General features: G+C 46.0%; 1 protein-coding gene across 1 annotated transcript; it reads right to left on the bottom strand.

The window, feature by feature from the left end:
* Positions 1-206: 206 nt before the first annotated feature.
* Positions 207-4,472, bottom strand: slitrk2 (SLIT and NTRK-like family, member 2). Its single transcript, XM_061788437.1, has 2 exons — positions 3,952-4,472; positions 207-3,778 (listed from the first exon to the last, which is right to left on the bottom strand). The coding sequence occupies exon 2, from the start codon at positions 3,716-3,718 to the stop codon at positions 1,070-1,072; it is 2,649 nt and encodes an 882-aa protein (XP_061644421.1). The 5' UTR covers positions 3,719-3,778; positions 3,952-4,472; the 3' UTR covers positions 207-1,069.
* Between the last annotated feature and the right edge of the window lie 22,019 nt (positions 4,473-26,491).

The raw sequence follows: 26,491 nt of genomic DNA, 5'->3' as shown, positions 1-26,491 counted from the left end.
AGGGGAAACAGAAGACTTAATTGAACTAGAGGAAAGTGTCATTTCATTTCACTTGAGAAACAGAGAAGCAAGAGCTGCAGGCAAGCTCTACTTTCTATTTCTCTGCCTCCCACTACACACACACCCTCATTAAAGCAAGTCACAGCACGTGCCTCGTCCAAAAATAATCATGCACAGTCTAAACAAAATTCACCTCAAGCTCAGGATCTTGACAAAGTGCCTCAGTGAAAATTTAATGGTGCAACTGTACCGCTCTATGATGCTCCCTTATAGCACACAATGTTTCTTTCAAAGTTGTACATTGCCAAAGACAATACTGAAAGCAAAACACATTTCTTTCCATCAAAAGTGCTAGAATGCCACACCCATTTTCAAGTACATTTATCTTTGCTTTTTTTTCCACTGACAAATATATATATATTTTTTAATTTACATAACGATTTGATTCCTTAAAATACAATTCCCAGATAAAAATCAATCTGCAGAAAGCATCAATGACAAAACAACTGAGTGCAAAGGCACTTCATGGAGTAAATGTAGTAAGAGTTTGCTCAGTACATTTCAGGAGGTTATTTGTGATGGTTTTACACTCACCATTTATATGTGGACTGTATGTATATACTGGAATGTCATTCTGGAGCTTTCCCTCATCTGCAAACACCCATCAATTCATATTTTTCTTTGTCTCAAGAAAATAAAATTCAATTTTATCAAAGAAACACACATGGTCATATTTATACACAGTCTTGCCATCATCCATGGCTATAGGGATTTTCTTTTGGGAAATAGATGGAATAATTTATACTTTCTAGGAAGAAGAAAAAAATAAAACAGCATTATAATATACTTCTCATAATCCTTGTATACATATTGGAAAGAAAATAGAAGAAATGTAAGAGATAAAAAAATTTGTTTTTTCTGTCAATCATCTTCACACAGAAATAAGATAGCAATATAGTGAGCTATTACAACAGTTACTGTTTGACACTTTATAGTCATTTTGAATGCTGCAAAGAACCTTGGGAGCAGAGGGGGCTGGAGGTTGGGACGATAATAGCTCATCATTATCTTACAGCTGGCTCATAGCAGTCTGTTTCTCCAGAACTTCCAGATAGTCCGGTTCAGTTTTTAGCTTTGCGTGAAGAAGAAATTGGTGCTCACTGTTTTTGGAAGGGAGCTCCACCCCAAAGCATTTCCTAGGGGTTCCATACAGCACAGTTTTGTTCGACCTGTCCTGGTTGGTGACATGTCGCGGGGCTGTGGCAGCCTCGTAAGGGGGCACGATGCAAGGTCTTTTGGGTAAAGTGCAGAAATTGTAACTGAAAGGAGAGGTGCCAGCAGCTGTGGGAAGCTCCTTGTTGGGCCTCTCCCCTATATTTTGATATAACATCTCAGGAGGCGATGTTGGCGATTTATCCATAAAATCCACTGCACTGATGGTATAAGCTCCTGGGGTACGTGTGAAAATATCATCCTTCTTTGCATTCAGTGGCCCAAAGCTTAGCTCCTTTAGGTTTCGGTAATACGCCACCTGCTCGCCATCTTTCTGTATGTAAATTGGGTTTTGGCACATTGTACCCACAGGTGGGGGGGTGTAGTTATATACATGAGTTTCAGAATTTTTATCTTGGGTTGGTTCAGGATTGTAGGAGCCATACTGCACTTGGAACGAGTTAAGATCTATATTGTTAGAGCCTGTTGGGACATGTTCCACCCCTTTGCGTCGTTTTAGAACAAAAACAAAGAGCCCTGCTCCAAAACAGACAGACAGAATGAAAACAATAAGAAGCCCTAGAATTAGAACTGAAAGTGGGACTTCTGGATGTAACTCAGGGGTTTGGATTCGGGATTCAGTGGGGCTGACTGAGCTGAAAGAAGACGAAGAAGAAGGTGTTGGTGACTCAGTGCTAGAACTCACTAATGTAGGGGCTTTGGTTGGGGGGGCATTTTGAGGCGGGGGCTCCTCGCTTGGCTCAGGACAGATGGCCTCATTGCGCAGTGAGCGCAGCAGGCGACCCGCATGCTTAGAGGGTGAGTCACAAGTGATTTCATTAACCACTACACTGGTACTGGACAGCTCCATCCAGTTTTTGAGTGCCACAATATGACAGGTGCAGTCCCAGGGGTTCTCCTGTAGGTCAATCTGGATAAATGCAGATAACTGGTCAAGTACACCCTTAACTGGGAGATATGAGAAATGATTATTCCGTAAATTGAGTCTCGTTAGCATGGTGCCCCCGAAAACATTGTCAGGCAGTGATTTTAGCAGATTATTGTTGAGGAAAAGCAGCTGAAGGTTATGTAAAGCGTTGAATGTCTGTGGTAAAATGTCTTTGATTACATTATATTCCAAATAGAGATACTGGAGTGATTGCAGGCCAGCAAAAAGTGATTGTGAAAGTGACTCAATGTAATTCCCATTCAGATAGAGACGCCTCAGATTTGTCAGATTCTCAAATGCACCATCCTGAATCACTGCAATCCTGTTATTTCCTAAATGAAGCAGTTCCAGAAGACTGTACTCCGTTAGATCAGTTTTGTAGATCACTTGAAGGTAATTACCGGTCAGGTACAGTTTCTTTGGGTAGGAGGGCTTGGGGCTCAACTCACTTATGTTATGCAACTTCCGCTCTTGACAGTTGATGTTAAGACCACTGTCTGGGTTTTGTGATGTGCACACACACACACTAGGACACAAAATAGGCACAGGGGAGCGTGTCTGGTAAACCATGATAGGCCCAAAGACATGTTTGTCCTTTGTGATGCGAGGAGTGGGTCTGTATCGCATTTTAGGTGGCCGTGATGCTTTAGGGATGCGGGTTGGGGCGATCATGCCAGGGAGGTGTGTTGCAGGCAGCGCCCCATGAAAGTGAGAGTCAGAGGCAGGTTGTGCACGCTCACCAGCATTTCTGCGCGGGCACAGATCTTGCTTTATGAGCTGGGTGATGTCTTTACCGTGCAGCCTGAATGGCGTCTCACATACTATGTCCCCCACAAAGACAGAAATAGTGTCCAACCAGGACTTTAGAGGAATCAGATCACAAGTACAATTCCATGGGTTTTCTTCCAGCTGGATCTCCATGATTCCGCCAATGTGCTCCAATACCCCTGCAAAGGGCAAAGTCTTGAGCCTGTTGCCACGTAAATCCAAATGGGTAAGGAGCACAAAGCGGAAAATGTTGGGAGGCAAAGACAACAGGAGGTTATCATTGAGGATCAACACTTTAAGCTTGTTCAGTTTACTAAAAGCGCCCGGTTCAATGGTGCTGATATAATTATAATCTGCCTGTAAATACTCCATACTCTCAAGTCCTGCGAATGTGTCCTCCTTTATCCCCTCCAGGTTGTTGTTGTTCAAGTGCAACCTCTTCAATAAGCGGAGACCCTGAAAAGCGTTGTTTCTGATCTCCTGTAATCCATTATTACCTAGATGCAGAGAGGTGACATTGCCATAATTGACAAATTCATTCGCACTAATACGAGACAGGAAGTTCCCATTTAGAAAAAGATGTGAGATCTTATTTGGGGGTGCCTGGAACTGGCTGACAGTGGTAAATCCTTTATTCTCACAGTTAATATTCAAAACGTTCTCTCTCTCGTCGCAGGCGCACCGGACCTTGCAGATATCTTTGGAGACTGAAGTTTTGCGGCTCTCCGTCTCAGATGGCGACAGGCTGGTGACCGTGAGGACGCTCAGAAAGAGGACACCGCTCAGCATTTTTACAGCCAAAAGTGCTTGTTAATACATGGATCCGTCATTTAAGTATGCACTGTGAGCCTTGGGTTGAATAGAAAAAGTCAAGGAGAGAGTTGACAGATTAGAAAAATGACTCACATACAAGATGTCGTGCACATATGATACTCAAAATACAAACAAACCTAAAAAAAATCAAGGATAATAAGCTTATTTAGTATTAAGATGAGATCTTGACACAAAGGATGTCGACTGACCTCCACTTCGGGAGCAAAAACAATTCCAAAATCCCTCAGCATAAAAAAGGACAATCCTGTTAATGAACGGGATCCGGTGCGGAACATGGATTTGGAACATTGTCAGAAGCAGAGAATCATCGTAAGAAAATCCATTCACTGCCTCCCCGTTCAGCTCAGAGTGACCACATATTCAGTGGCTCCTTGGCGAGCAGCTCACCAGCAGCTGCAGCAAATATTCACGGGGTGACACGGCCATACGCTCCCTCTCTCTCCTCATCTCAAAACCAAAAAAAGCATGTCATTTTAGTCTATAAAAGCCATCTTTTAAAGTCCCAGGAGAAAAAACCTGTGCAGGACTAGATGTCCTTTACCGTCTTGAAAAACAAAGAAGGGGAATAAAAATGAACTCTTGGGGAGGAAATCAGCAAGAAGCGGCACACAGAGATTTATCTTCCCCGAGCTGAAGCATAACTGGAGCCTATGCTCCTGGTCCTGCTTCTGCATTCCACACAATGAGAGCGATATTGAGCGTCTGCTGCTGCGACTGCTGACTCTGTGTGTGTGTGTGTGTGTGTGTGTGCATGTGTGCGTGTGTGCGCGTGTGCGCGTGTGTGTGTGTGTGTGTGAGTATATGCGTGAGTGAATGAGAGAGAGAGACAAAGAGAGCGAGTGAGGCAAATCCCTATGGATTCTCTCTCTCTCTCTCTCTCTCCATCTCTCTCTATTTTGCAAAAAAAAAAAAAAAAGACTAGCATGAAGGTTATTCTTTTGAAAAGTGCCACTGATAACATCCAGGAAAATCCTTAACTAAACACAGGTATAACAGTGACAAGAAAAATAACGATGCACAAATTATTATTATAATAGAAAAGTATGAAAAATACAAATAGAGTCATATTTTAAAATGTAACAATTGCAATTCCACAATTTTTTTTTATTAATAATGCCTGTTTTCAAAGTGATAAGCTACTAACATACAGTATATCATCAGTATCGCAAACATCAAGAAAGATTTGATGAAGTAATTGAGTGCATTCAAATTCAATGTCTACTCTGAGTTCAGCAACTTGAGCAAAGCTTTGTCTGGCCTATTGATTTTAATGGATTAAATAGGTCAAAAGAAGAGAGTTATTTTGTTAAGTTATCAGCCATTGAAGTTCGCATACGTTTTGAGGGGATAGCTTGTATTCATGTGACTTTTTCTGCAATAATACTACTTATACGATTGCTTAGTCATATTAAACATATATAAACATCTGATCTAAACATGAACCACTGAGATCAATTACACCAATGTTTTTAAACTCATTAAGTTGAGGATACCAAATTACTATGCAAATGTAATTGTCAATAAACTCAACACAATCAACTTTTAACACTGACAGTCAAACACCGCATTGTCTTTAATCATATTGCTTTTATATAGATATTTGTTCATGCTATTTTCCATTCAGTCTTTTGTCTCTCAAGCCACCAGGAGGCAGGAAAGGCTGCGTTTCCCACCCTTAGTGTAGCTCTAATTTACCCCATTTTATTTGTCAAACACAAGATACAAATTCAAATATTCTGATTATTCAAAACCACTTTTTTATTTTTTTGTAGTATTCTGCATTCTTGAAGGTCCCGTTGTCATGAGCTACCCTGCATTACTGTTGTTGGAGCTTGGGTGGCGCTTTTGCGCCCTCGCGCCCTCTCTCTCTCCCCACCCCTCTCTCTTTCCAGCACTTCTTCGGCCGCAAGCATGTCACCAATCAGCCCTTGTTACCACTTGCATTCAAGTCTGCCTGACTTGAATGCTCTGGCGAGGATTTCCGGGGAAATCCTTGTCCTCAGTGTTCCCTCCGTGTTCCTCGCCAAGTGGATTTCTGCCACCACGCCACTAAGCTAGCTGCCTGTCCTCGTCAGCGCCTGCCACACGTTCTCTGCCTCAACAACTCGCCAGCACATCTCAAGGACACATCTCCTTTTCCTATTTTCAATAAACTTTTCATCACAACCTACTCTTGGGTCTAGTCTAAATCCACTCGTGACGGAATACTCTGGCCACCCATGGACCCAGCAACCCCGGAGGCATTAAAAGATGCACTCACCATCCAAGGCGTATACCCAGGGCGACAGGACAAAGCTCTTCAAGAGATCATGGAATTCTTACAAGCCCTCACACAAAAAGTCTCCATCCTTTCTTCGAAAATGCAATTCGACCACCTTTCCGTAAGTATTCTTTCCGAGCCCGCAGCCTCCGAGCCACCCCACCTCCCATACAAAGAACCTCATGTCCCTCCACCCGAGCCAAACTCTGGGGTCCTAGATGCATGTAGCCAATTCCTCCTTAATTCCTCCGAGTTTTTAACCTACAACCATATAGTTATCCCTCCAAACAATCCAAGGTCGTGTTTGTCACTAACCTCCTCCGTGGCAAAGCAGCCAAATGGCCTAACGTGTTATGGGACAACTCCTCCCTGGTACTCCAGTCATTCAATTCCTTTTCCGGCGAACTAAAGAAGGTCTTTGAACACTCCGGTCAGGGCAGAGATGCCACCCGCCACCTCCTCACGCTCACTCAGGGCGCTAGTTCCGTAGCTGCCTATTCAATTGAATTCAGGATAATTGTGGGTGAATGCGGGTGGGATGACGTTGCAAATAGGGGGATTTTTTTAAACAGGCTTTCGGAGCAGCTTACAGACAAGCTCGCCGCCCAGGACGAGCCCTCTTCTCTCATTGCACTCGCCATTCGCCTTGACAACCGACTACAGGAAAGAGCACGAGAGAGGTGTGTAAAATCACTTCCACCGTGAGCACCGCGCCGTCAGCATCTCACCCTCCTTCTGCACCTCCTACTGCCCCTTCGTCACCCCCACTGCACCAGATGAGCCCATTAAACTAGGTAACACACGACTAGACCCCCAGGAACGTCAGCGTCGCGTCACCCAGCGGCTGTGCATTTATTGCGGTCAATCAGGTCACTTCCTTTCCACATCCTCCCTGCGACCAAAAGGCCAGGCTCACTACGATCCGAGAGCGCCGTGGTGAGCCAAACCTCAATTTCCTCTAGCCCTCCCGCCCCTACGACCGTTCCTGCTTGCATTCTAGGTTCCGCTCACAACACACCCATAGTTGCCCGAATTGATTCTGGTGCAGATGATACTTTTAATCATGAAGAAATAGCACATCAGCTCCAACTTCTACCCCCGCTTCATCTGCAATTACAGCAAGGTTGCAATCCCCCCCTCACCAGCCTTACATCCACCAGGACCCCGGCAGCATCCCAAGCTTTCGGCTCAAAACTCAAAAACCTGGACCCTCTTCTTGAGCAGATTCAATTTCAGTCTCTCCTTCCATCCTGGATCCCGCAACAGGAAACCTGACGCCCTGTCTCGGATTTACTCACCCCCCTCCAGCCCTGCAGAACCAGAATCCATCCTCCCTTCTTCGTGCTTCATTGGAGCACGAAGAAAGATCGAACAGGTGGTTATAGAGGCTCAAAAGACTCACCCGGATCCCAAGACCGGACCTCAGAAGTGTCTGTTCGTACCCGATTCCGCACACTCTGACGTCCTTCAGTGGGCCCACAACTCCAAGCTCACCTGTCTTCCCGGCATCACCCACACCATTCAGTTCATCCAGCAGCATTTCTGATGGCCCAGCCTTGTTAAAGACACCCGGGAGTTCGTCTGTGCCCGAGGGAAGTCTTCACACCTGCCACCAGCTGGTCTGCTGTGTCCATTGCCTATCCCAAGCCGCCCTTGGTCCCAGACTGCACTTCATTACCGGCTTACCCACCTCTGAAGGTAACGCGATCATTTTCACTATTGTCGATCGCTTTTCTAAATATGTCCATTCCGTAACCCTCCCCAAACTACTATCTGCCTTTGAAACGGCTAACCTCCTTTTCCAACATGTCTTTAAACTCCATGGAATCCCCATCGATATCGTCTCTGACCGAGGACCTCAGTTCTCCTGCCTTGTCTAGAAGGAATCCTGTAAAGCGGTGGGCGCAGCAGCCAGCGTGTCTTAGGGATATCATCCACAGAGTGACGGCCAGACGGAGCGGGTGAATCAGTCCCTGGAATCGGCCCCCCCTCCTGGAGCTCATTCCTCCCGTGGATTGAATACGCTCACAACTCCCTCACCAGCTCCGCTACCGGTACGTCCCCGTTCATGGCTTGCTACGGTTTTCAACCTCCATTATTTAGGGAACAGGAACAGGCGGTGGCGGTTCCCGCGGTTTAGGATCATCTCAAATGGGTCCAGGCCATGTGGAAAGACATCCGGGCGGCCTTAACCCGGTCCACAGACAGAAACAAATGGCTCGCGGACCTTCATCGCTCTCCTACGCCTGATTACAAGGTGGGTTAGTCCGTTTGGCTTTCTTCCCATGACCTTCCACTTCAGACGAAATCCCGCAAATTCACTCCGCGCTTCATTGGTGCTTTTCCTATCACAAAAATTATCAATCCCACGTCTGTCCAACTGAAACTTCCGCAGTCTCTAAAAATTCATCCTACATTCCACGTGTCATTGCTCAAGCCTGTCTCCAGCTGCGCTCTGAGCCCTCCGGCTGTGCCCCCTCCGCCCCACCCGTGTTATCGACAACAATCCGGCCTTCACGGTTTCGCGCATCCTCGATATGAGGCCCAGGGCAAAGGATTACCAGTACCTGGTGGACTGGGAAGGCAATGGTCCAGAGGAGCGTTCCTGGATTTCCCAAAAGCTGATCCTCGATGACTCCCTTCTGTTGGACTTTTACGCGGCTCACCCAGGGAAGCCGGGCAGGATGCCGGGAGGCGTCCGTTGAGAGGGGGCTACTGTCATGAGCTGCCATGCAGTACTGTTGGTGGAGCTTGGGTGGCACTTTACGTCCTCTCTCTGTCCCCTCGCCTCTCTCTTTCCAGCACTTCTTCGGCCGCGCACCTGTCACCAATCAGCCCTTGATACCACCTGCATTTAAGCCTGCCTGACCCCGGAAATCCTCGACAGAGTATTGAAGCTTCTGCAGTACAACGGCTCCCTAGTTAACAAGTAAGCTACGTAATCCCTCATCATTGTTCTGACCTCCGCATTTTTCCTTGTCCTCAGTGTTCCCTCCGTGTTCCTTGCCAAAATGGATTTCTGCCTACACGCCGCCAAGCCAGCCGCCTGTCATCGTCACCGCCTGCCACACGTTCTCTGCCTCAACAACCCGCCAGCACATCTCAAGGACCATCTCCATTCCCCTTTTTCAATAAACTTTTCATCACAACCTCTCAGCCTCCGCCTGCTCTTGGGTCCAGTCTGAATCCACTCGTGACATCCATTCCATATTTTTTTCCATAATTTTTTATGCCCTTTTATCGGGTTTGCAAGATAATTTGGGTTGAAAATGACCAGGATGCCCCTTTTCAAGCTATTCTTGGTCTGCGTCACCTGGCAGTTGAGATGGCTGGATTTCTCATTCATGTTTGATATGTAAATAAGCTTTGCTCTGACTAGATCACTGCTATTCTTAATTTAAAGATGGAAATCCGCTTTGCTTTGATTGGTCTTCGGCGATAACATGGTGTCATGTGGCTTTTGGTGGCAAAGCCTCAGAGCGACAACTCATTTGAATCCTTCGATTTGGGGTCTCACTATCATTGTGAAGGAAAATTCACCAAGCGTTGGGTTGTTGGCATACTCATGGGGAATGTGAGCTGAAAGGGGACGTGGGTTAAATAAAAAGATCCTCATCCTCTGCTTCCAGTCACTTGAACATAACCGGCACGTGACATTGCACATTTTGCGGGGTACACCCTGAACTGGTTTCCAGTCAATCGCAAGGCACATATAAACAAACAACCATTCGCCCTCACATTCACACCTACGGTCAATTTAGAGTCTTCAATTAACCTACCATGCATGTTCTTGGGATGTGGAAAGAAACCGGAGTGCCCAGAGAAAACCCACAGCGGGGCCGGGGATTGAACCCCGGTCCTCAGAACTGTGAGAGGCAGACGCTCTAACCAGTCGCCCACCGTGGTGCCTGGGCAGGTACAGTAAATGAATAATTAGTAACTATGTCACCAACACATGGAAATCCATCAATTTTCAACACCGCTTATCCTGGTTAGGGTCGCGGGGCACTGGAGCCTATCCCAGCTGACTTCGGGCAAAAGGCGGACTACACCCTGAACTAGTCGCCAGTCAGTCACATGGCACATAGCGACACGGACTGAGTGGTAACTGAACCAACGCTGCCCGCACTAAAGTCATGCGAGTGTACCACTACACTAACAGTGACTTTTTATGTTTTGATTTTACATTCAAATGACAAACCACATAAAGGTCAAACCTAATGCCAAAGTAATTTTGACCGATGTTATTATTTGACCTTTAATGGTGGCCAATAGTCTTAGATGAAATAACACCATAAGTGCATCCTACACGATGGCCAAGAAGGCTCAAAGTAAAAAAGCAAAAGCACAACTGGAAATAGCCACAACTTAAAGTCACTGCAACAGAAATACAAACAGAAGGCCACCACAACAGCCAATGTGCTAGAGAAGGAGCAGGGCACCAAAACTTATGGAATCGGATTTGTGCCAAAAAGAGTCACATAAAGCTTATTAAATAGCAAACAAAAAACAAGTTTATCAAACAAAACTTATTGAATTGCAAGCAAAAAATAAGACATTGAGAGATATAATCTAACTCAAGAAATATTTTATATATATTTACTTATTATTACTTGCAATGACGATATTCCCGTGTGCACGTCCCTGTATTTGTGCTCACTTTCAATTGTTGTGCGTGCGCTGCCTTGCGTTTTCTTTTTGGCAGAAACCTCTCGGGTTGGTGGGCTTTATGAGGAATGTGCCCTCATTGGCTAATTTATTTTGAGTGACAGCTAATGCCCGTGGATGTGATTTATTTTTTTTTTTTTCCATATCACACTGAGCAGAGCCAGCAACAAGAATGAAATATTCAATTTTCAATCACCTTAAGGAAGTGTATCTATCAGAGGTTTTCAATGATGTACTAGGAAGAAGTGATGTTGTAACATTATGTCAGTATGTTAGAAGCGCACAGCCCCAGTTTATCAACAATATAGCAGCTAATAACCATTAGCTACATTGTTAACGTTAGCTACCATACTGATTCGTCTGTACTGGATACTATATTGTCATGTGTGTGTGTGTTCCGGGTTTTGTCACCCCCTCCCTGTTTCACACACACCTGCTCCTGTGAGCATCTTCACCACCTGTGCCTCGTTCACCCTAATTACCTATTGTATTTAACCTCGTGTCTCATTCCCTCTTGTTGCCAGTTCGTTGTACCTTGTTGTGGCGTTCCAGCATTCCTTGTTTCCACGTCAGAGACTCACAGTAAGGCTTGACCCTGTTCCGATTATCGACCTTGCCTCTTTGCCTCATGTTTTTGGATACTGTTGCCTTTCTTGGATTGCCTGCCTGTGTACCGACCTATGCCCGTCTATTAAACCTCTCTTTTTGGAAACTGTCCATCTGTTTTGGAGTCGTGCATTTTTGGGTCCTATCCGCTGTTCCGTTCATGACAGAACGAACTGGTCATAACATGGACCCAGCAGACTCAGACCCGGTGCGCAAAGCCCTTCAAGCGCAGGGCCAACGCCTCATGAAGCAGGATGAGCAGATTGCTGCCCTACACCTTCATCTAGAGGGACTGTCAAGTTATCAGGACAATATGATGAGACAGGTGGCCTCGCAGTTTGAACTTCTTGTGAAATTTTTTCAAGAGAAGGAACCAGTTGGCACCAAACCCAGTACCGCCACGGTATTTCCATGTGAATTAGTCACCATGCAGCCACCTGCCACCTCCGCTGCTGTCTGCCCACAGCTCTCTCGACCGGAGAGGTTCTCTGGAAATTCTGGGAACATTGAGCCGTTCATCACGCAGTGCGAACTAGACTTTAAGCTGCAGGCAGCTGCCTTCCCCACCGAGCGGGCAAAAATCGCATTCGTCATTTCCCACCTGACTGGTCGTGCGGAGGCGTGGGCTACTGCTGAATGGAGCCGCAATTCCGCCGCGTGTCATTCATGGGCTTTTTTCGTAAAGACTATGGAGCAAATTTTTCAATTTTCCACTCCTGATCGTGAGGCAGCTCGCTCCCTTGTCACCTTACAACAAGGCAAGCGCCGGGTGTCAGATTACGCGATTGAGTTTCGCATTCTAGCAGCTGAGAGTCATTGGAATAATCGGGCGCTACTCGATGCCTTTTTTCAAGGACTATCCCCCGCCGTCAAGGATCATTTAGTCCCGCTAGACCTGCCGACCGACTTGGACACTCTCATTGCTCTCGCCGTAAAAATCGACAAGAGGCTTTTGGATCGCGAGCTAGATGGAGATCGGCGGAGGGCTGCGTCAACGCGCACTTGGAGGACGAGCCTCGGTGACCAGCCAAACCAAGGCTAATCCCCTGGTTCCGGTCTCAACCCACTGGCTAGCGTCCCCACGGATGAACCCATGCAACTGGGCAGGTTCCGTCTCTCCCCTGAGGAACGTCAACGCCGGCTGAGGGAATGGCGGTGCTTCTACTGCGGTCAGTTGGGTCATTCCGTGAGCAACTGTCACGTCAAAGTTGCCGGTGCCGGTAGCCAGGGCACGGGAGAGGTGAGTCTGAATTTCATTAAGGAAGACCCTACACGGGTTCTTCCTAAAGTGACACTATGCTCTCCTGATCAAGAAATTCATACACCTGTATTAATTGACTCTGGTTCTGATGCAAACTTACTCAACTCCATCCTTGTTAGACGTATGCACCTTAGAACCTTTGGAATAAAACGCCACCGCAACACCTATGCTGCAGACGGCGGTTTTATGGGCAAGATCACTCACCGCACCCAAACACTCACATTGACATTCCCTGATTCTCACTCGGAACGTATTAGTTTTCATGTTTTTGACGCCATGAATCATGACGTTATCTTAGGGAACCCATGGTTGAAATTACATAATCCCCACATTGACTTGTCCTCTGGGCAGGTTAGGTCATGGGGCAGCAATTGCTGACCCAACTGTTTCAAGCCGCCATGTGATGTTCAGGGTCATGTTTCTAAGGACACTCCACAGACTCCATCTGGGGATCCTGATTTATCTCAAGTGCCCACCTGTTATCAGGATATTAAAGATGTTTTTTCCAAGTCCAAGGCCAAATCCCTTCCACCCCACAGACCTTATGACTGTGCTGTTGACTTGCTGCCTGGAACCACACCCCCACGAGGGAGGTTGTTCTCTCTTTCAGGGCCGGAACACAAGGCCATGAAGGAGTACGTGGAAGAATCACTGGCAGCCGGGATCATTCGCCCATCTTCATCCCCTGCAGGAGCAGGATTTTTCTTTGTGAACAAGAAAGACAAGACCCTGCGACCCTGTATCGATTACCGGGGTCTCAACGAGATCACGGTAAATAACAGGTACCCTCTTCCTCTCATCTCCACCGCCTTTGAGTTCCTGGAGGGAGCCAAGATTTTCACCAAACTGGACTTAAGAAATGCATATCATCTAGTCAGGATAAGGGAGGGGGGTGAATGGAAAACAGCATTCAACACAGCAACGGGACATTATGAATATTTGGTAATGCCTTTTGGGCTTACTTACGCTCCAGCTGTTTTCCAGAACCTTGTCAACGATGTCCTGCGTGACATGTTGAATGTTTATGTTTTTGTTTATCTAGATGACATTTTGATATTCTCCCGGATGAGGAGACTCACATTATTCATGTCCGCTCTGTTTTGCAGCAGTTACTGCAGAATCAACTCTATGTCAAGGCTGAGAAATGTGAGTTCCACAAGGCGTCCGTTTCTTTTCTGGGTTTCGTCCTGGCTCAAGGTGAAGTCAAGATGGACCCTTGCAAAGTCGATGCAGTTATTAATTGGCCTACTCCCACGTAACGCAAAGATATACAAAGGTTCTTAGGGTTCGCAAACTTCTACAGAAAATTCATTAGAAATTTCAGTTCAATAGCCTCTCCTTTGCATGATCTTACCTCGCCACACCAACCTTTTGTATGGAACCCGCTTTGTCAGGCAGCTTTTCAAAAACTTAAGTCGAGCTTTACCTCCGCTCCCATCCTTACTTTGCCAGATCTCAAACAGCAGTTTGTGGTGGAAGTCGATGCGTCTGATGCCGGAATAGGAGCAGTGCTCTCCCAGAAATCTCTCAAGGATGATAAGTTACATCCTTGTGCTTTCTTCTCCAAAAAATTTACCCCAGCTGAGAGAAATTATGACATTGGTGACCGTGAACTGTTGGCAGTCAAGGTGGCTTTGATGGAGTGGAGGCACTGGCTAGAGGGGGGACAGACTCCGTTTTTAGTATGGACAGATCACAAGAACCTTGAATATATCAAGACTGCTAAAAGATTAAATGCGAGGCAGGCTAGATGGGCTCTGTTCTTCACTAGATTTAATTTTATGTTATCCTACCGACCGGGTTCTAAAAATGGTAAGCCAGATGCTTTGTCACGCATTTTCTCCGAAGAAAATTCTTTGTCCGACCCTAAGACTATTTTGCCTAAATCATGTTTCATTTCCGCGTTTGTGTGGGACATTGAAAATGCGGTCAAAGGGGCTCTGAAAGACACTCATAGCCCTGAAGATTGCCCTGAGAACAGGCTTTATGTGGTTCCGACCTTAAGGGAAAGAGTCATCCACTGGGCTCACACGAACCGAACTGTATGTCACCCAGGCATTGCCAAGACGCAATCAGTGGTCGAACAGCGCTTTTGGTGGCCTAAAGTTAGGAGGGATGTTATCGATTACGTCAATGCTTGCCAGGTATGTGCTGCTAACAAGCCCTCTCATCAACGTCCTTCTGGGGAGTCCTGTTGTCCTTCCAAAACTCCCCTCAGCTAAGGACACTGCAGAGCTAATGATTAATCAGGTTTTTAAGTTCCATGGTTTCCCAAAGAATGTGGTGTCTGATAGGGGTCCCCAATTCATTTCGCAATTTTGGAAGGAGTTTTGCAATCTCATAGGTGCTACCGTCAGTCTGTCATCTGGGTTTCATCCTGAAACCAACGGCCAAACCGAGAGGCTGAACCAGGACCTGGAGACGGGGCTCCGATGTCTCGCTTCACAGGAGCCGCGATCCTGGTCTCAGAAACTGGTTTGGGTCGAAATCTCCCACAATTCCCTCCCCTCTGCATCCACTGGTCTATCACCTTTTCACGTTGTGCATGGTTACCAACCATCTCTGTTTCCTGCCATAGCCCCAGAATCCACAGTTCCAGCGGCATTAACCTTGGTGAGACGCTGCAGGAGGACCTGGGAGCGAGCCCGCCAGATGCTGCTGCGCCAGGGAAGGTCCTACAAGGTTGCTGCTGACCGTCGGAGGACACCGGCCCCGAACTACAAAGTGGGTCAGCGAGTTTGGCTCTCGACCAAGCATATTCCACTCCGGGTGGAGTCCAAGAAGATCGCTCCCAGGTTCGTTGGGCCCTTCCCCATCACAAAAATCATCAACCCTGTCACCGTGACGCTGAGGCTCCCAAGGTCGATGCGGGTCCACCCTGCTTTTCACGTCAGGCCCCCTCCTCCCCCCCGGTTTGTGGATGGGGGCCCTGTCTTCTCTGTGAAGCGGCTGTTTTCGTCTCGTCGGAGGGGGAGGGGCTTTCAATATCTGGTGGACTGGGAGGGCTATGGGCCTGAGGAACGTTCATGGGTACCATCTGCGTTTATCATGGATAATTCGCTCATTCGGGACTTCCACGTTGCGCATCCAGGGGCCCCAGGGCCGTCTGGGGTCGGCCGTTAAGGGGGGGGGGGGGGTACTGTCATGTGTGTGTGTGTTCCGGGTTTTGTCGCCCCCTCCCTGTTTCACACACACCTGCTCCTGTGAGCATCTTCACCACCTGTGCCTCGTTCACCCTAATTACGTATTGTATTTAACCTCGTGTCTCATTCCCTTTCGTTGCCAGTTCGTTGTACCTTGTTGTCGCGTTCCAGCATTCCTTGTTTCCACGTCATAGACTCACAGTAAGGCTTGACCCTGTTCCGATTATCGACCTTGCCTCTTTGCCTCATGTTTTTGGATACTGTTGCCTTTCTTGGATTGCCTGGCTGTGTACCGACCTATGCCCGTCTATTAAACCTCTCTTTTTGGAAACTTTCCATCTGTTTTGGAGTCGTGCATTTTTGGGTCCTATCCGCTGTTCTGTTCATGACATATATGGCCATTGGCCACATTTCTTTATCAATTTATTATGACCTGAGAATTACATAACTGAATAAAGCGAAACACTTATAACCATCCATCCATCCATTTTCTGAGCCGCTTCTCCTCACTAGGGTCGCGGGCGTGCTGGAGCCTATCCCAGCTGTCATCGGGCAGGAGGCGGGGTACACCCTGAACTGGTTGCCAGCCAATCGCAGGGCACATAGGAACAAACAATCATTCGCACTCACAGTCATGCCTACGGGCAATTTAGAGTCTCCAATTCATGCATGTTTTTGGGATGTGGGAGGAAACCGGAGTACCCGGAGAAAACCCACGCAGGCACGGGGAGAACATGCAAACTCCACACAGGCGGGGCCGGGGATTGAACCCGGGTCCTCAGAACTGTGAGGCTGACGCTCTAACCAGTCGTCCACCGTGCCACTTATAACCAGTACGGCTTAAAGACAGACTTACAATTAAAGGGAAGCACAAATTCGAAATAACAAATAATAACTACAAATGGTTTATTATATAAAATATCTACGTTTAAAGTTAGTCAGTCTTTCTTACTCGGTGTTGACCTGAAGAAAATAATTACAGATAAAGACAGTTTTCCTTTGTATAATCTTGGGGTTTAGTTCAATATTAAGTTTGTCTGATGGGTTTTAGCGTTTATTTTAGTCTTCAAACCAACGTAAGAGCTGATGACAGACACAAAAATAAAACAAATTATTTTACCATAAGAAAGAAAGTAGAAACAGTCGCATTACAAGGTTAACACTGAGCTAAAACCTCACAAAAGGTCGAACTAGCAATTTTACAACACAATGATTGTGTGTGTGTGTGTGTGTTTGTGTATGTGTGTGTGTGTGAGACCTTACCTTTCGTGCCAACATACTGGGTTCCGGTGCGTTCCCTTCAAAATAAAATGTCACATGCTTAAAACAGGAAGTCAAATTAAAATGTGCACATATAAAACTTTTGATGTGATAAAACAGTCGCAAATAACTGTTTTAACAATGCTACATTTAAGTTTTAGCTGAAATATTAATTAATGAATATTACTGTAAGTCAACTTGGTTAGTTACACAGACATTGCCTTTTAGTTCATAGGTTTGATATTGATACTCGTTATAAAGAACCCTGAGTTAAATGTTAATTTTAGTCCATGCTGCGGGCTGCTAAGAAAATGGATGTTCATAATTTGGACACCCCTTGTATAAACCATGCAAACTTTTTTGACCCAGCCCCCTAAAAGAATTGGAATCGAGAATCGTTTGGAACTGGAATCAAAATGAGGAACCGGAATCAGGACGGGACTTGTTGAGATTCAATAAATGCCCAACCCTAGTGACAAGGCAGTTATTCCACTTCATCCACAACATCTGGCAAAGTAAGAACCTGAGCCACAAGAGTGAGAGGACTGTAACATCGCCACATCAATAAAAAGAAGGGTGACAAGGTGTCCTATAGAAAACAAGGTTATTATAGTCAACAGAAACAAATGAAATATCTAAAACTAAAGTTGAAAAAACATTTTCATGAATGAAATAATATTAAAATGAGTGTTAAAAACCCTTAACTAACTAAAACATTATTCTACGTTTGCAAAACTAATACATAATTAACACTATACATAATTATAGCAAAAATGTCCTTTGTCTTCATCTTTGTCAGTTAATTTCATACATGAGCTTTTGCCGTTGATTTTAAATGTATTTTGTTCGGATAAATACATACATACAAACGGATATGGAAGGAAGGTCAAACAATACTTTGGGAATTCTAGTTCACTTACTGTGTGTCGACAAGAAGTGACGTTATATGGCAGCACTGTCGTATTGACTGCTCGCCAGACCAAGCGCAAGTTTTGCTGCGAATCTAAGTTTTACGTAAAAGCTGTTCTTGTTGCTATGTTGCTAACATAAATGGCTAAGACGGCTACTGACCAGCTAGCGCCATCACGGAATCTCCACGTCAGTTATTCGTCCTTTGGGGGAAACTCAGAGAAACAGATAACTGTCGAGAGTCTCAAAATGCCACTGTTTCCTGCCACGAAAGGCAGATGTGAAAGCAAACAAGGAGTTTTTCTCGCTGACACAGGAGGTGATTGAACTACCGCAACAACAGGACATTTTCATAGCACCACTTCAGCAACAGCAGGAAAACTTGAAAAGCCTTGTCACAATAATGATGGACTCAACAACAACAAAAAACAGACTGGATGCACTTTCACTGGAGATACAGGAGGTAAAAGCAAACTTACTTTCTATCTGTAGCTAACAGTCACAAATCTGTCAAGTTCACTTGAGAAGTTTGCAATTTGGCAACAAGGGAAGGAAAATATACATAAGAACTTGATTTTTTTTGTCTAAGTTAAACATAAACACGTATTTTTGAAAAGCCCTATAGCATGTGAATGGTTTTACTGTACAATGTGACACATCTAAGACAAACTTGGAAGCAGTATTATGCACTGTACTTATTGCACTTTAAATTCTGTATACTGTTATACAGTGCCTGTATTTGATTTGTGGATGGCTGTTCATCTGTTAGTAAGTGAATACATTTTGGTATTTTTGGTTGACTTTTTATTTATTATTGTGATCTTTTTTTATCTCACACTTGACAAAAATTCTGAAAAAAATAACTAAAATTCAAACGTTTTTGAAAAAATAAAGAGCAATAAAAACTAACAAACCTGCTCTAAAAACTAATTAAAACTAACTGAATCTAAAAAAATAAAAGTCAAAACGAAATGAAAACTATTTATAATTGAAAATCCAAAAGTATTATAACTGGTAGAAAAAAGTCAAGGAATCTCTTTCGTCTCGGTTGCCGGAAAGGTGCTTACTTGCGAAGATCATATTGACTTGCCTCACCTCTCTAACTGTGGACATTTCCCCAGAGACACAAGATATCTTTAAAAAGAACCAAAGCATGCTGGACATAATTTTCACCGCCCGTCAAATTCAGAAGAAATGCAGGGAACAAAACAGGGACCTCTACCTTCCCTTTCATAGACCTAACAAAAGCCTTTGACACAGTTGACCAAGGCATCCTCTGTAGCATCCTCGATAAATATGGTGCACATTTAGACAAGCATAGACAAACAACCATTGACACTCACATTCATACCTTCTCTACCACACATAGTGGTGTTTCAGTCCTGTTCCACCTTGAAGCGAGCCCATTTAACATCTGATGCCTACAGACAAAGACACTATGCCGTCACTAAATTAGTGATCAACATACAAAAAAATTAAGTTATCGCTCTCTCTCTGAAGTTGAGTAGTTCTGCTACCTTGGCATTATCCTAACTCTAACATGACAGATTGACAAAGACATCCAGGATCTAATCAACCTGCCTGCCTCCACCTTTGGTAGACTAAACTTCTGTGTGTTTGAAAATAACAATCTTTGAATTTTCGAAGAGTTTACAGTGCAATGTATATCTTAACATTGAGACTTATTGAGCTGAAGCCTGGATGGCGTACTTTTTTCACATTTGTCGATTTGAGGCTTTCAACATCATCCACCTGGCAGGACCATGTCCCATAAATGGATATCTTGCAATTTACTGAGTCCATTAGCATTGAGGCAACCCTAGCACACAGACGAATGTAGTGGGTTGGCCACACAATCCAGCTGCCAGCATATTTTCTTCCCTGCCATGTGATTTATGGCCAGCTCCTGTCAGCCAGCCAAAAAACTTGGAGGAAAAAGGCTGAGATACAAAGAACATCTTACAGGGACTCTAAAGAGATGTAACAACTCCAACAGCTATTCTGGAGGTCATCAGCAGTTAACCGAACACTTTGGTATTCATGTTTGTGTAGGGAAAATCGCACCCAGAAACGGATGGATCAGCAACAGCAAAAGCAACACCCATAACCATCACAGGCACCTGACCCAAGCCTCATATGGCCTTACTGCGGCAAGATATGCGGTTTCCGGATTGGGCTTCATAGTTACGTACAGTGGCATCGTCGCCAGCAATGATAACCAAAACCAAGTTCTCCACTGGAAAACATAAGCTTTGTCAATATTAACTACGATGGACCGCCAAAGAAGAAGAAGACAGTATATTCCTCAATTAACACTGCAAGAAAAAGAATCACCTTTTATTGTCATGAACATGCATGCATGTACATGAAATTTTTTTTCTGCATTTAACCCATCACAGTGAACACATACACATGTTAGTGAAACACACTGGAGCAGGGGGCAGCTGAAGCGCCCGGGGAGCATTTCAGGGTATTAGTGTCTTGCTCAAGGACACCACAGCCGTGAGTCCGGATGTTGGCGGATGATCGATGGATGGAAATATATCCATCCATCCATCCATTTTCTGAGCCGCTTCTCCTCACTAGGGTTACGGGCGTGCTGGAGCCCATCCCAGCTATCATCGGGCAGGAGGTGGGGTACACCCTGAACTGGTTGCCAGCCAATTGCAGGGCACATACAAACAAACAACCATTCGCACTCACATTTTCAACTCACATCGCAATTTCAGCAAGTGCTGGCGATAATATGCTAAACTACTTTGGATAGGGACTATTTTTGGTGCAAATAATAGATTACTACAGCGCATAATACATCATAAATAACATTAACATAAAAGATACCAATTCATAATTTGATGAGATCAAACCATTCATCCATTTTCTGAACCGCTTATCCTCACTAGGGTCGCGGGTGTGGTGGCAACGATGTAACGGGTACACCCAGAATTAGTCACCAGCCAATCATAGGGCACATACTGACAGACAACCATTCGCACTCACATTCACACCTACAGACAGTTTAGAGTCTTTGTTTTTTGGAATGTGGAAGGAAACCGAAGTACCTGGGGAAAATCCCCGCAGGCGTGCGGAGAACATTCAAACAAGGTAGGCCGGATTTGAACCAGGAACATCAGAACTGTGAGGCAGAGGCTCTCACCAGTCTCCACCGTGCCGCCTACATTTTTCATTTTAAAAGTATTTTTTATTTCATATCTTATCAAATTAGCGGCACGGTGGATGACCGTGGTTCAATCCCCGGCCCCGCCTGTGTGGAGTTTGCATGTTCTCCCCCGTGCCTGCGTGGGTTTTCTCCGGGCACTCCAGTTTCCTCCCACATCCCAAAAACATGCATGGTAGGTTGATTGACAACTCTAAATTGCCCGAAGGTGTGAATGTGAGTGCGAATGGTTGTTTGTTTATATGTGCCCCGCGATAGGAAGGCAACTGGTTCAGCGTGTACCCCGCCTCCTGCCCGATGATAGCTGGGATAGGCTCCAGCACGCCTGCGATCCGAGTGAGCAGAAGCGGCTCAGTACATGGATGGATGGTTGGACGAAAAATTTATTTTAATCATCAAGCAACACTTCTCAGATGAAAATAGTGACAAGTGCATGTAATAAAACCAAAAAAGAAGCTATATCTAACTATAGTCCTGGGGCCACATTCGGCCCGCCACATCAATTTATGTGGCCGGTGTTAAAAGTTAGGAAAAGAGAACAAAGAAAATGTGCGGTCCGGGTATAACCTGCCGACCGTGCAAACCTCTGTTACCCTGTTCTTTTATTCTGGTTGAAGTAATACTTCAATGATGAGGGGGAATGAAAAGTTAAAAAATTTATTTGAAAATACAAAGTCAAACAATAAGGTTGGTGAAGGTTCAGCGCTCGGCTGTTCCACACTTAAATCAGAATAATGCCCATGTGGAAGAGACCATCCAGGCTTCAGCCTGATTGTTTTATGGCCAAAACTGCTTCCCGTCGTTATGTCATGTAGTCTCGGACCAATCCTAACTTCGCCTCGGTGTTTGAGGTCCGTTCGGAAATTCAGTCTGATGCTCCCATCACGCCCCGAGATTGCGGCACCCAGAGACAGAGCATGCTCCACTTTCTATAACTTTCCTAATGAACATGTTGGCTATTGTTAGGAATAGGTCAGTACATCCGCCATATTGAATATGTCAGTTTTACTTGTATCGAGTGGCAGACACACACACACCCACACACGCACACACACACACTAACAACGCTCTGAGTTACTGAAGGTTCCGGGGTGCGGAGAGCGCGCACTGAGTGAACTTCCCAACGTACCCTATGTTGATATGTTGTGCGTTTGTTGTGTCGGTGCGACCAAGTGTAAAGCAATTATGTTTATAAGGATATCTGAGTCTGTATCTGTAATGGGATGTATCAAACAAAAGGCGGGACCAGAGGGGGACTCCCGGGCTGGCTTGAGTAGGCTGACGTGAAAAGTAGGGTGGACCCGCATAGACCTTGAGAGCCTCAGCTTCACGGTGACAGGGTTGATGATTTTTCTGATGGGGAAGGGCCCAACGAACCTGGGAGCGAGCTTCTTGGACTCCACCCGGAGTGGAATATGTTTGGTTGAAAGCCAAACTCGCTGACCCACTTTGTAGCAGCGGCTTTGTAGGACCGTCCCTGGCGCAGCAGCATCTGGCGGGCTCGCTCCCAGGTCCTCCTGCAGCGTCACACCAAGGTTAATGCCGCTGGAACTGTGGATTCTGGGGCTATGGCAGGAAACAGAGATGGTTGGTAACCATGCACAACGTGAAAAGGCGATAGACCAGTGGATGCAGAGGGGAGGGAATTGTGGGAGAATTCGACCCAAACCAGTTTCTGAGACCAGGATCGCGGCTCCTGTGAAGCGAGACATCGGAGCCCCGTCTCCAGGTCCTGGTTCAGCGTCTCGGTTTGGCCGTTGGTTTCAGGATGAAACCCGGATGACAGACTGACGGTAGCACCTATGAGATTACAAAACTCCTTCCAAAATTGCGAAATGAATTGGGGACCCCTATCAGACACCACATTCTTGGGGAAACCATGGAACTTAAAAACCTGATTAATCATTAGCTCGGCAGTGTCTTTAGCTGAGGGGAGTTTTGGAAGTGCAATGAAGTGCGCCATCTTAGAGAACCTGTCAACAACTGTAAGAATGGTGGTATTGCCTTTAGAGGCCGGTAATCCTCTAACAAAGTCTACGGAAATGTCTGACCAAGGACGTTGTGGTATTGGCAGGGGTCGCAACTCCCCAGAAGGACGTTGATGAGTGGCCTTGTTAGCAGCACATACCTGGCAAGCATTGACGTAATCGCTAACATCCCTCCTAACATTAGGCCACCAAAAGCGCTGTTCGACCGCTGATAGCGTCTTGGCAATGCCTGGGTGACACAGTTCGGTTCGTGTGAGCCCAGTGGATGACTTTTCCCCTTAAGGTCGGAACCACATAAAGCCTGTTCTCGGGGCAATCTTCAGGGCTAGGAGTGTCTTTCAGACCCCCTTCAACCGCAGTCTCAATGTCCCAAACAAAAGCGGAAATGAAGCATGACTTAGGCAAAATAGTCTTAGGGTCGGACAAAGAACTCTCCTCGGAGAAAATGCGTGACAAAGCATCTGGCTTACCATTTTTAGAACCCGGTCGGTATGATAACGTAAAATTAAATCTAGAGACGAACAGAGCCCATCTAGCCTGCCTCGCATTTAATCTTTTGGCAGTTTTAATATATTCAAGGTTCTTGTGATCTGTCCATACTAAAAACGGAGTCTGTGCCCCCTCTAGCCAGTGCCTCCACTCCATCAAAGCCACCTTGACTGCCAACAGTTCACGGTCACCAATGTCATAATTTTTTTTCAGCTGGGGTCAATTTTTTGGAGAGAAACGCACAAGGATGTAACTTCTCATCCTTGAGAGATTTCTGGGAGAGCACTGCTCCTATTCCGGCATCAGACGCATCGACTTCTACCACAAACTGCTGTTTGAGATCTGGCAAAGTAAGGATGGGAGCGGAGGTAAAGCTCGACTTAAGTTTTTGAAAAGCTGCATGACAAAGCGGGTTCCATACAAAAAAGGTTTGTGTGGCGAGGTAAGATCATGCAAAGGAGAGGCTATAGAACTGAAATTCCTGATGAATTTCCTGTAGAAGTTTGCGAACCCTAAGAACCTTTGTACATCTTTGCGTGACGTGGGAGTAGGCCAATTAATAATGGCATCGACTTTGCAAGGGTCCATCTTGACTTCACCTTGAGCCAGGACGAAACCCAGAAAAGAAACGGACGCCTGGTGGAACTCACATTTCTCAGCCTTGACATAGAGTTGATTCTGCAGTAACTGCTGCAAAACAGAGCGGACATGAATAATGTGAGTCTCCTCATCCGGGGAGAATATCAGAATGTCATCTAAATAAACAAAAACATAAACATTCAACATGTCGCGCAGGACATCGTTGACAAGGTTCTGGAAAACAGCTGGAGCGTTAGTAAGCCCAAAAGGCATTACCAAATATTCATAATGTCCCGTTGGTGTGTTGAATGCTGTTTTCCATTCATCCCCCTCGAGAACAACCTCCCTCGTGGGGGGTGTGGTTCCAGGCAGCAAGTCAATAGCACAGTCATAAGGTCTGTGGGGTGGAAGGGATTTGGCCTTGGACTTGGAAAAAACATCTTTAATATCCTGATAACAGGTGGGCACTTGAGATAAATCAGGATCCCCAGATGGGGTCTGTGGATTGTCCTTAGAAACATGACCCTGAACATCACATGGCGGCTTGAAACAGTTCCGGGCGCAATCGCTGCCCCATGACATAACCTGCCCAGAGGACCAGTCAATGTGGGCGTTATGTAATTTCAACCATGGGTTCCCTAAGATACGGTCATGATTCATGGCGTCAAAAACATGAAAACTAATGCGTTCCGAGTGAGAATCAGGGAATGTCAATGTGAGTGTTTGGGTGCGGTGAGTGATCTTGCCCATAAAAGTGACGTCTGCAGCATAGGTGTTGCGGTGGCGTTTTATTCCAAAGGTTCTAAGGTGCATACGTCTAACAAGGATGGAGTTAAGTAAGTTTGCATCAGAACCAGAGTCAATTAATACAGGTGTATGAATTTCTTGATCAGGAGAGCATAGTGTCACTTTAGGAAGAACCCGTGTAGGGTCTTCCTTAATGAAATTCAGACTCAGCTCTCCCGTGCCCTGGCTACCGGCACCGGCACCTTTGACATGACAGTTGCTCACGGAATGACCCAACTGACCGCAGTAGAAGCACCGCCCTTTCCTCAGCCGGCGTTGACGTTCCTCAGGGGAGAGACGGAACCTGCCCAGTTACATGGGTTCATGCGTGGGGACACTAGCCAGTGGTTTGAGACCGGAACCAGGGGATCTGCCTTGGTTTGGCTGGTCACCGAGGCTCGTCCTCCAAGTGCGCGTTGACGCAGTCCTCCGCCGATCTCCATCTAGCTCGCGATCCAAAAGCCTCTTGTCGATCTTTACGGCGAGAGCAATGAGAGTGTCCAAGTCGGTCGGCAGGTCTAGCGGGACTAAATGATCCTTGACGGCGGGGGATAGTCCTTGAAAAAAGGCATCGAGTAGCGCCCGATTATTCCAATGACTCTCAGCTGCTAGAATGCGAAACTCAATCGCGTAATCTGACACCCGGCGCTTGCCTTGTTGTAAGGTGACAAGGGAGCGAGCTGCCTCACGATCAGGAGTGGAAAATTGAAAAATTTGCTCCATAGTCTTGACGAAAAAAGCCCATGAATGACACGCGGCGGAATTGCGGCTCCATTCAGCAGTAGCCCACGCCTCCGCACGACCAGTCAGGTGGGAAATGACGAATGCGATCTTTGCCCGCTCGGTGGGGAAGGCGGCTGCCTGCAGTTCAAAGTGGAGTTCGCACTGCATGATGAATGGCTTAATGTTCCCAGATTCTCCAGAGAACCTCTCCGGTCGAGAGAGCTGTGGGTAGACAGCAGCGGAGGTGGCAGGTGGCTGCATGGTGACTACTTCACATGGAAATACCGTGGCAGTACTGGGTGTGGTGCCAACTGGTTCCTTCTCTTGAAAAAAATTCAAAAGAAGTTCAAACTGCGAGGCCACCTGTCTCATCATATTGTCCTGATTCCTTGACAGTCCCTCTAGATCTGCCCTGGCCAACCCGCGGCTCGCAAGCCTCATGCGGCTCTTTAACTAGTTTCATGCGGCTCTTCAGGAGCTGTCACATGACATGCGTCAAAAATGCTTGGCTGGCGCTGTCATTCACTCCTCCTACAGCTAGATGGCACACTGACCATGTAAGCCTGTTTGAGTGACGTCAAACGAGCGACGAGAGAATCTTTGGTGTGACATCATTTGTGTTGTAAACAATTTCCGTCAAGTTACCTCTTGAAATGGCAGGGAAAAAAAGCACAGCGAAACGAAAATATGAAGAAGAACACAGGACGTTTTTGCCAGAGTGGGAGAGTTTATTTTTTTTTTGTTAAACGTAATGGCAAGCCGATCTGCCTTATATGTCACGCAGCATTAGCGCATTTCAAAGCTTCAAATCTTCAGCGTCACTTCAGCTCACTCCACCCTAACATCGAACAGGAATTTCCAAAAGGGACTGAACTTCG

The sequence above is a fragment of the Phyllopteryx taeniolatus genome, chromosome 10 (assembly GCF_024500385.1).
Source record: "Phyllopteryx taeniolatus isolate TA_2022b chromosome 10, UOR_Ptae_1.2, whole genome shotgun sequence".
NCBI lineage: Eukaryota > Metazoa > Chordata > Actinopteri > Syngnathiformes > Syngnathidae > Phyllopteryx > Phyllopteryx taeniolatus.
The sequence above is the reverse complement of the archived record's forward strand: the minus strand, read 5'-3'. Positions and strand labels throughout refer to the sequence as shown.

Bases quoted from the DNA above. Each gene is read 5' to 3' on its own strand.
- slitrk2 (XM_061788437.1), bottom strand. From the start codon at position 3,718: ATGCTGAGCGGTGTCCTCTTTCTGAGCGTCCTCACGGTCACCAGCCTG.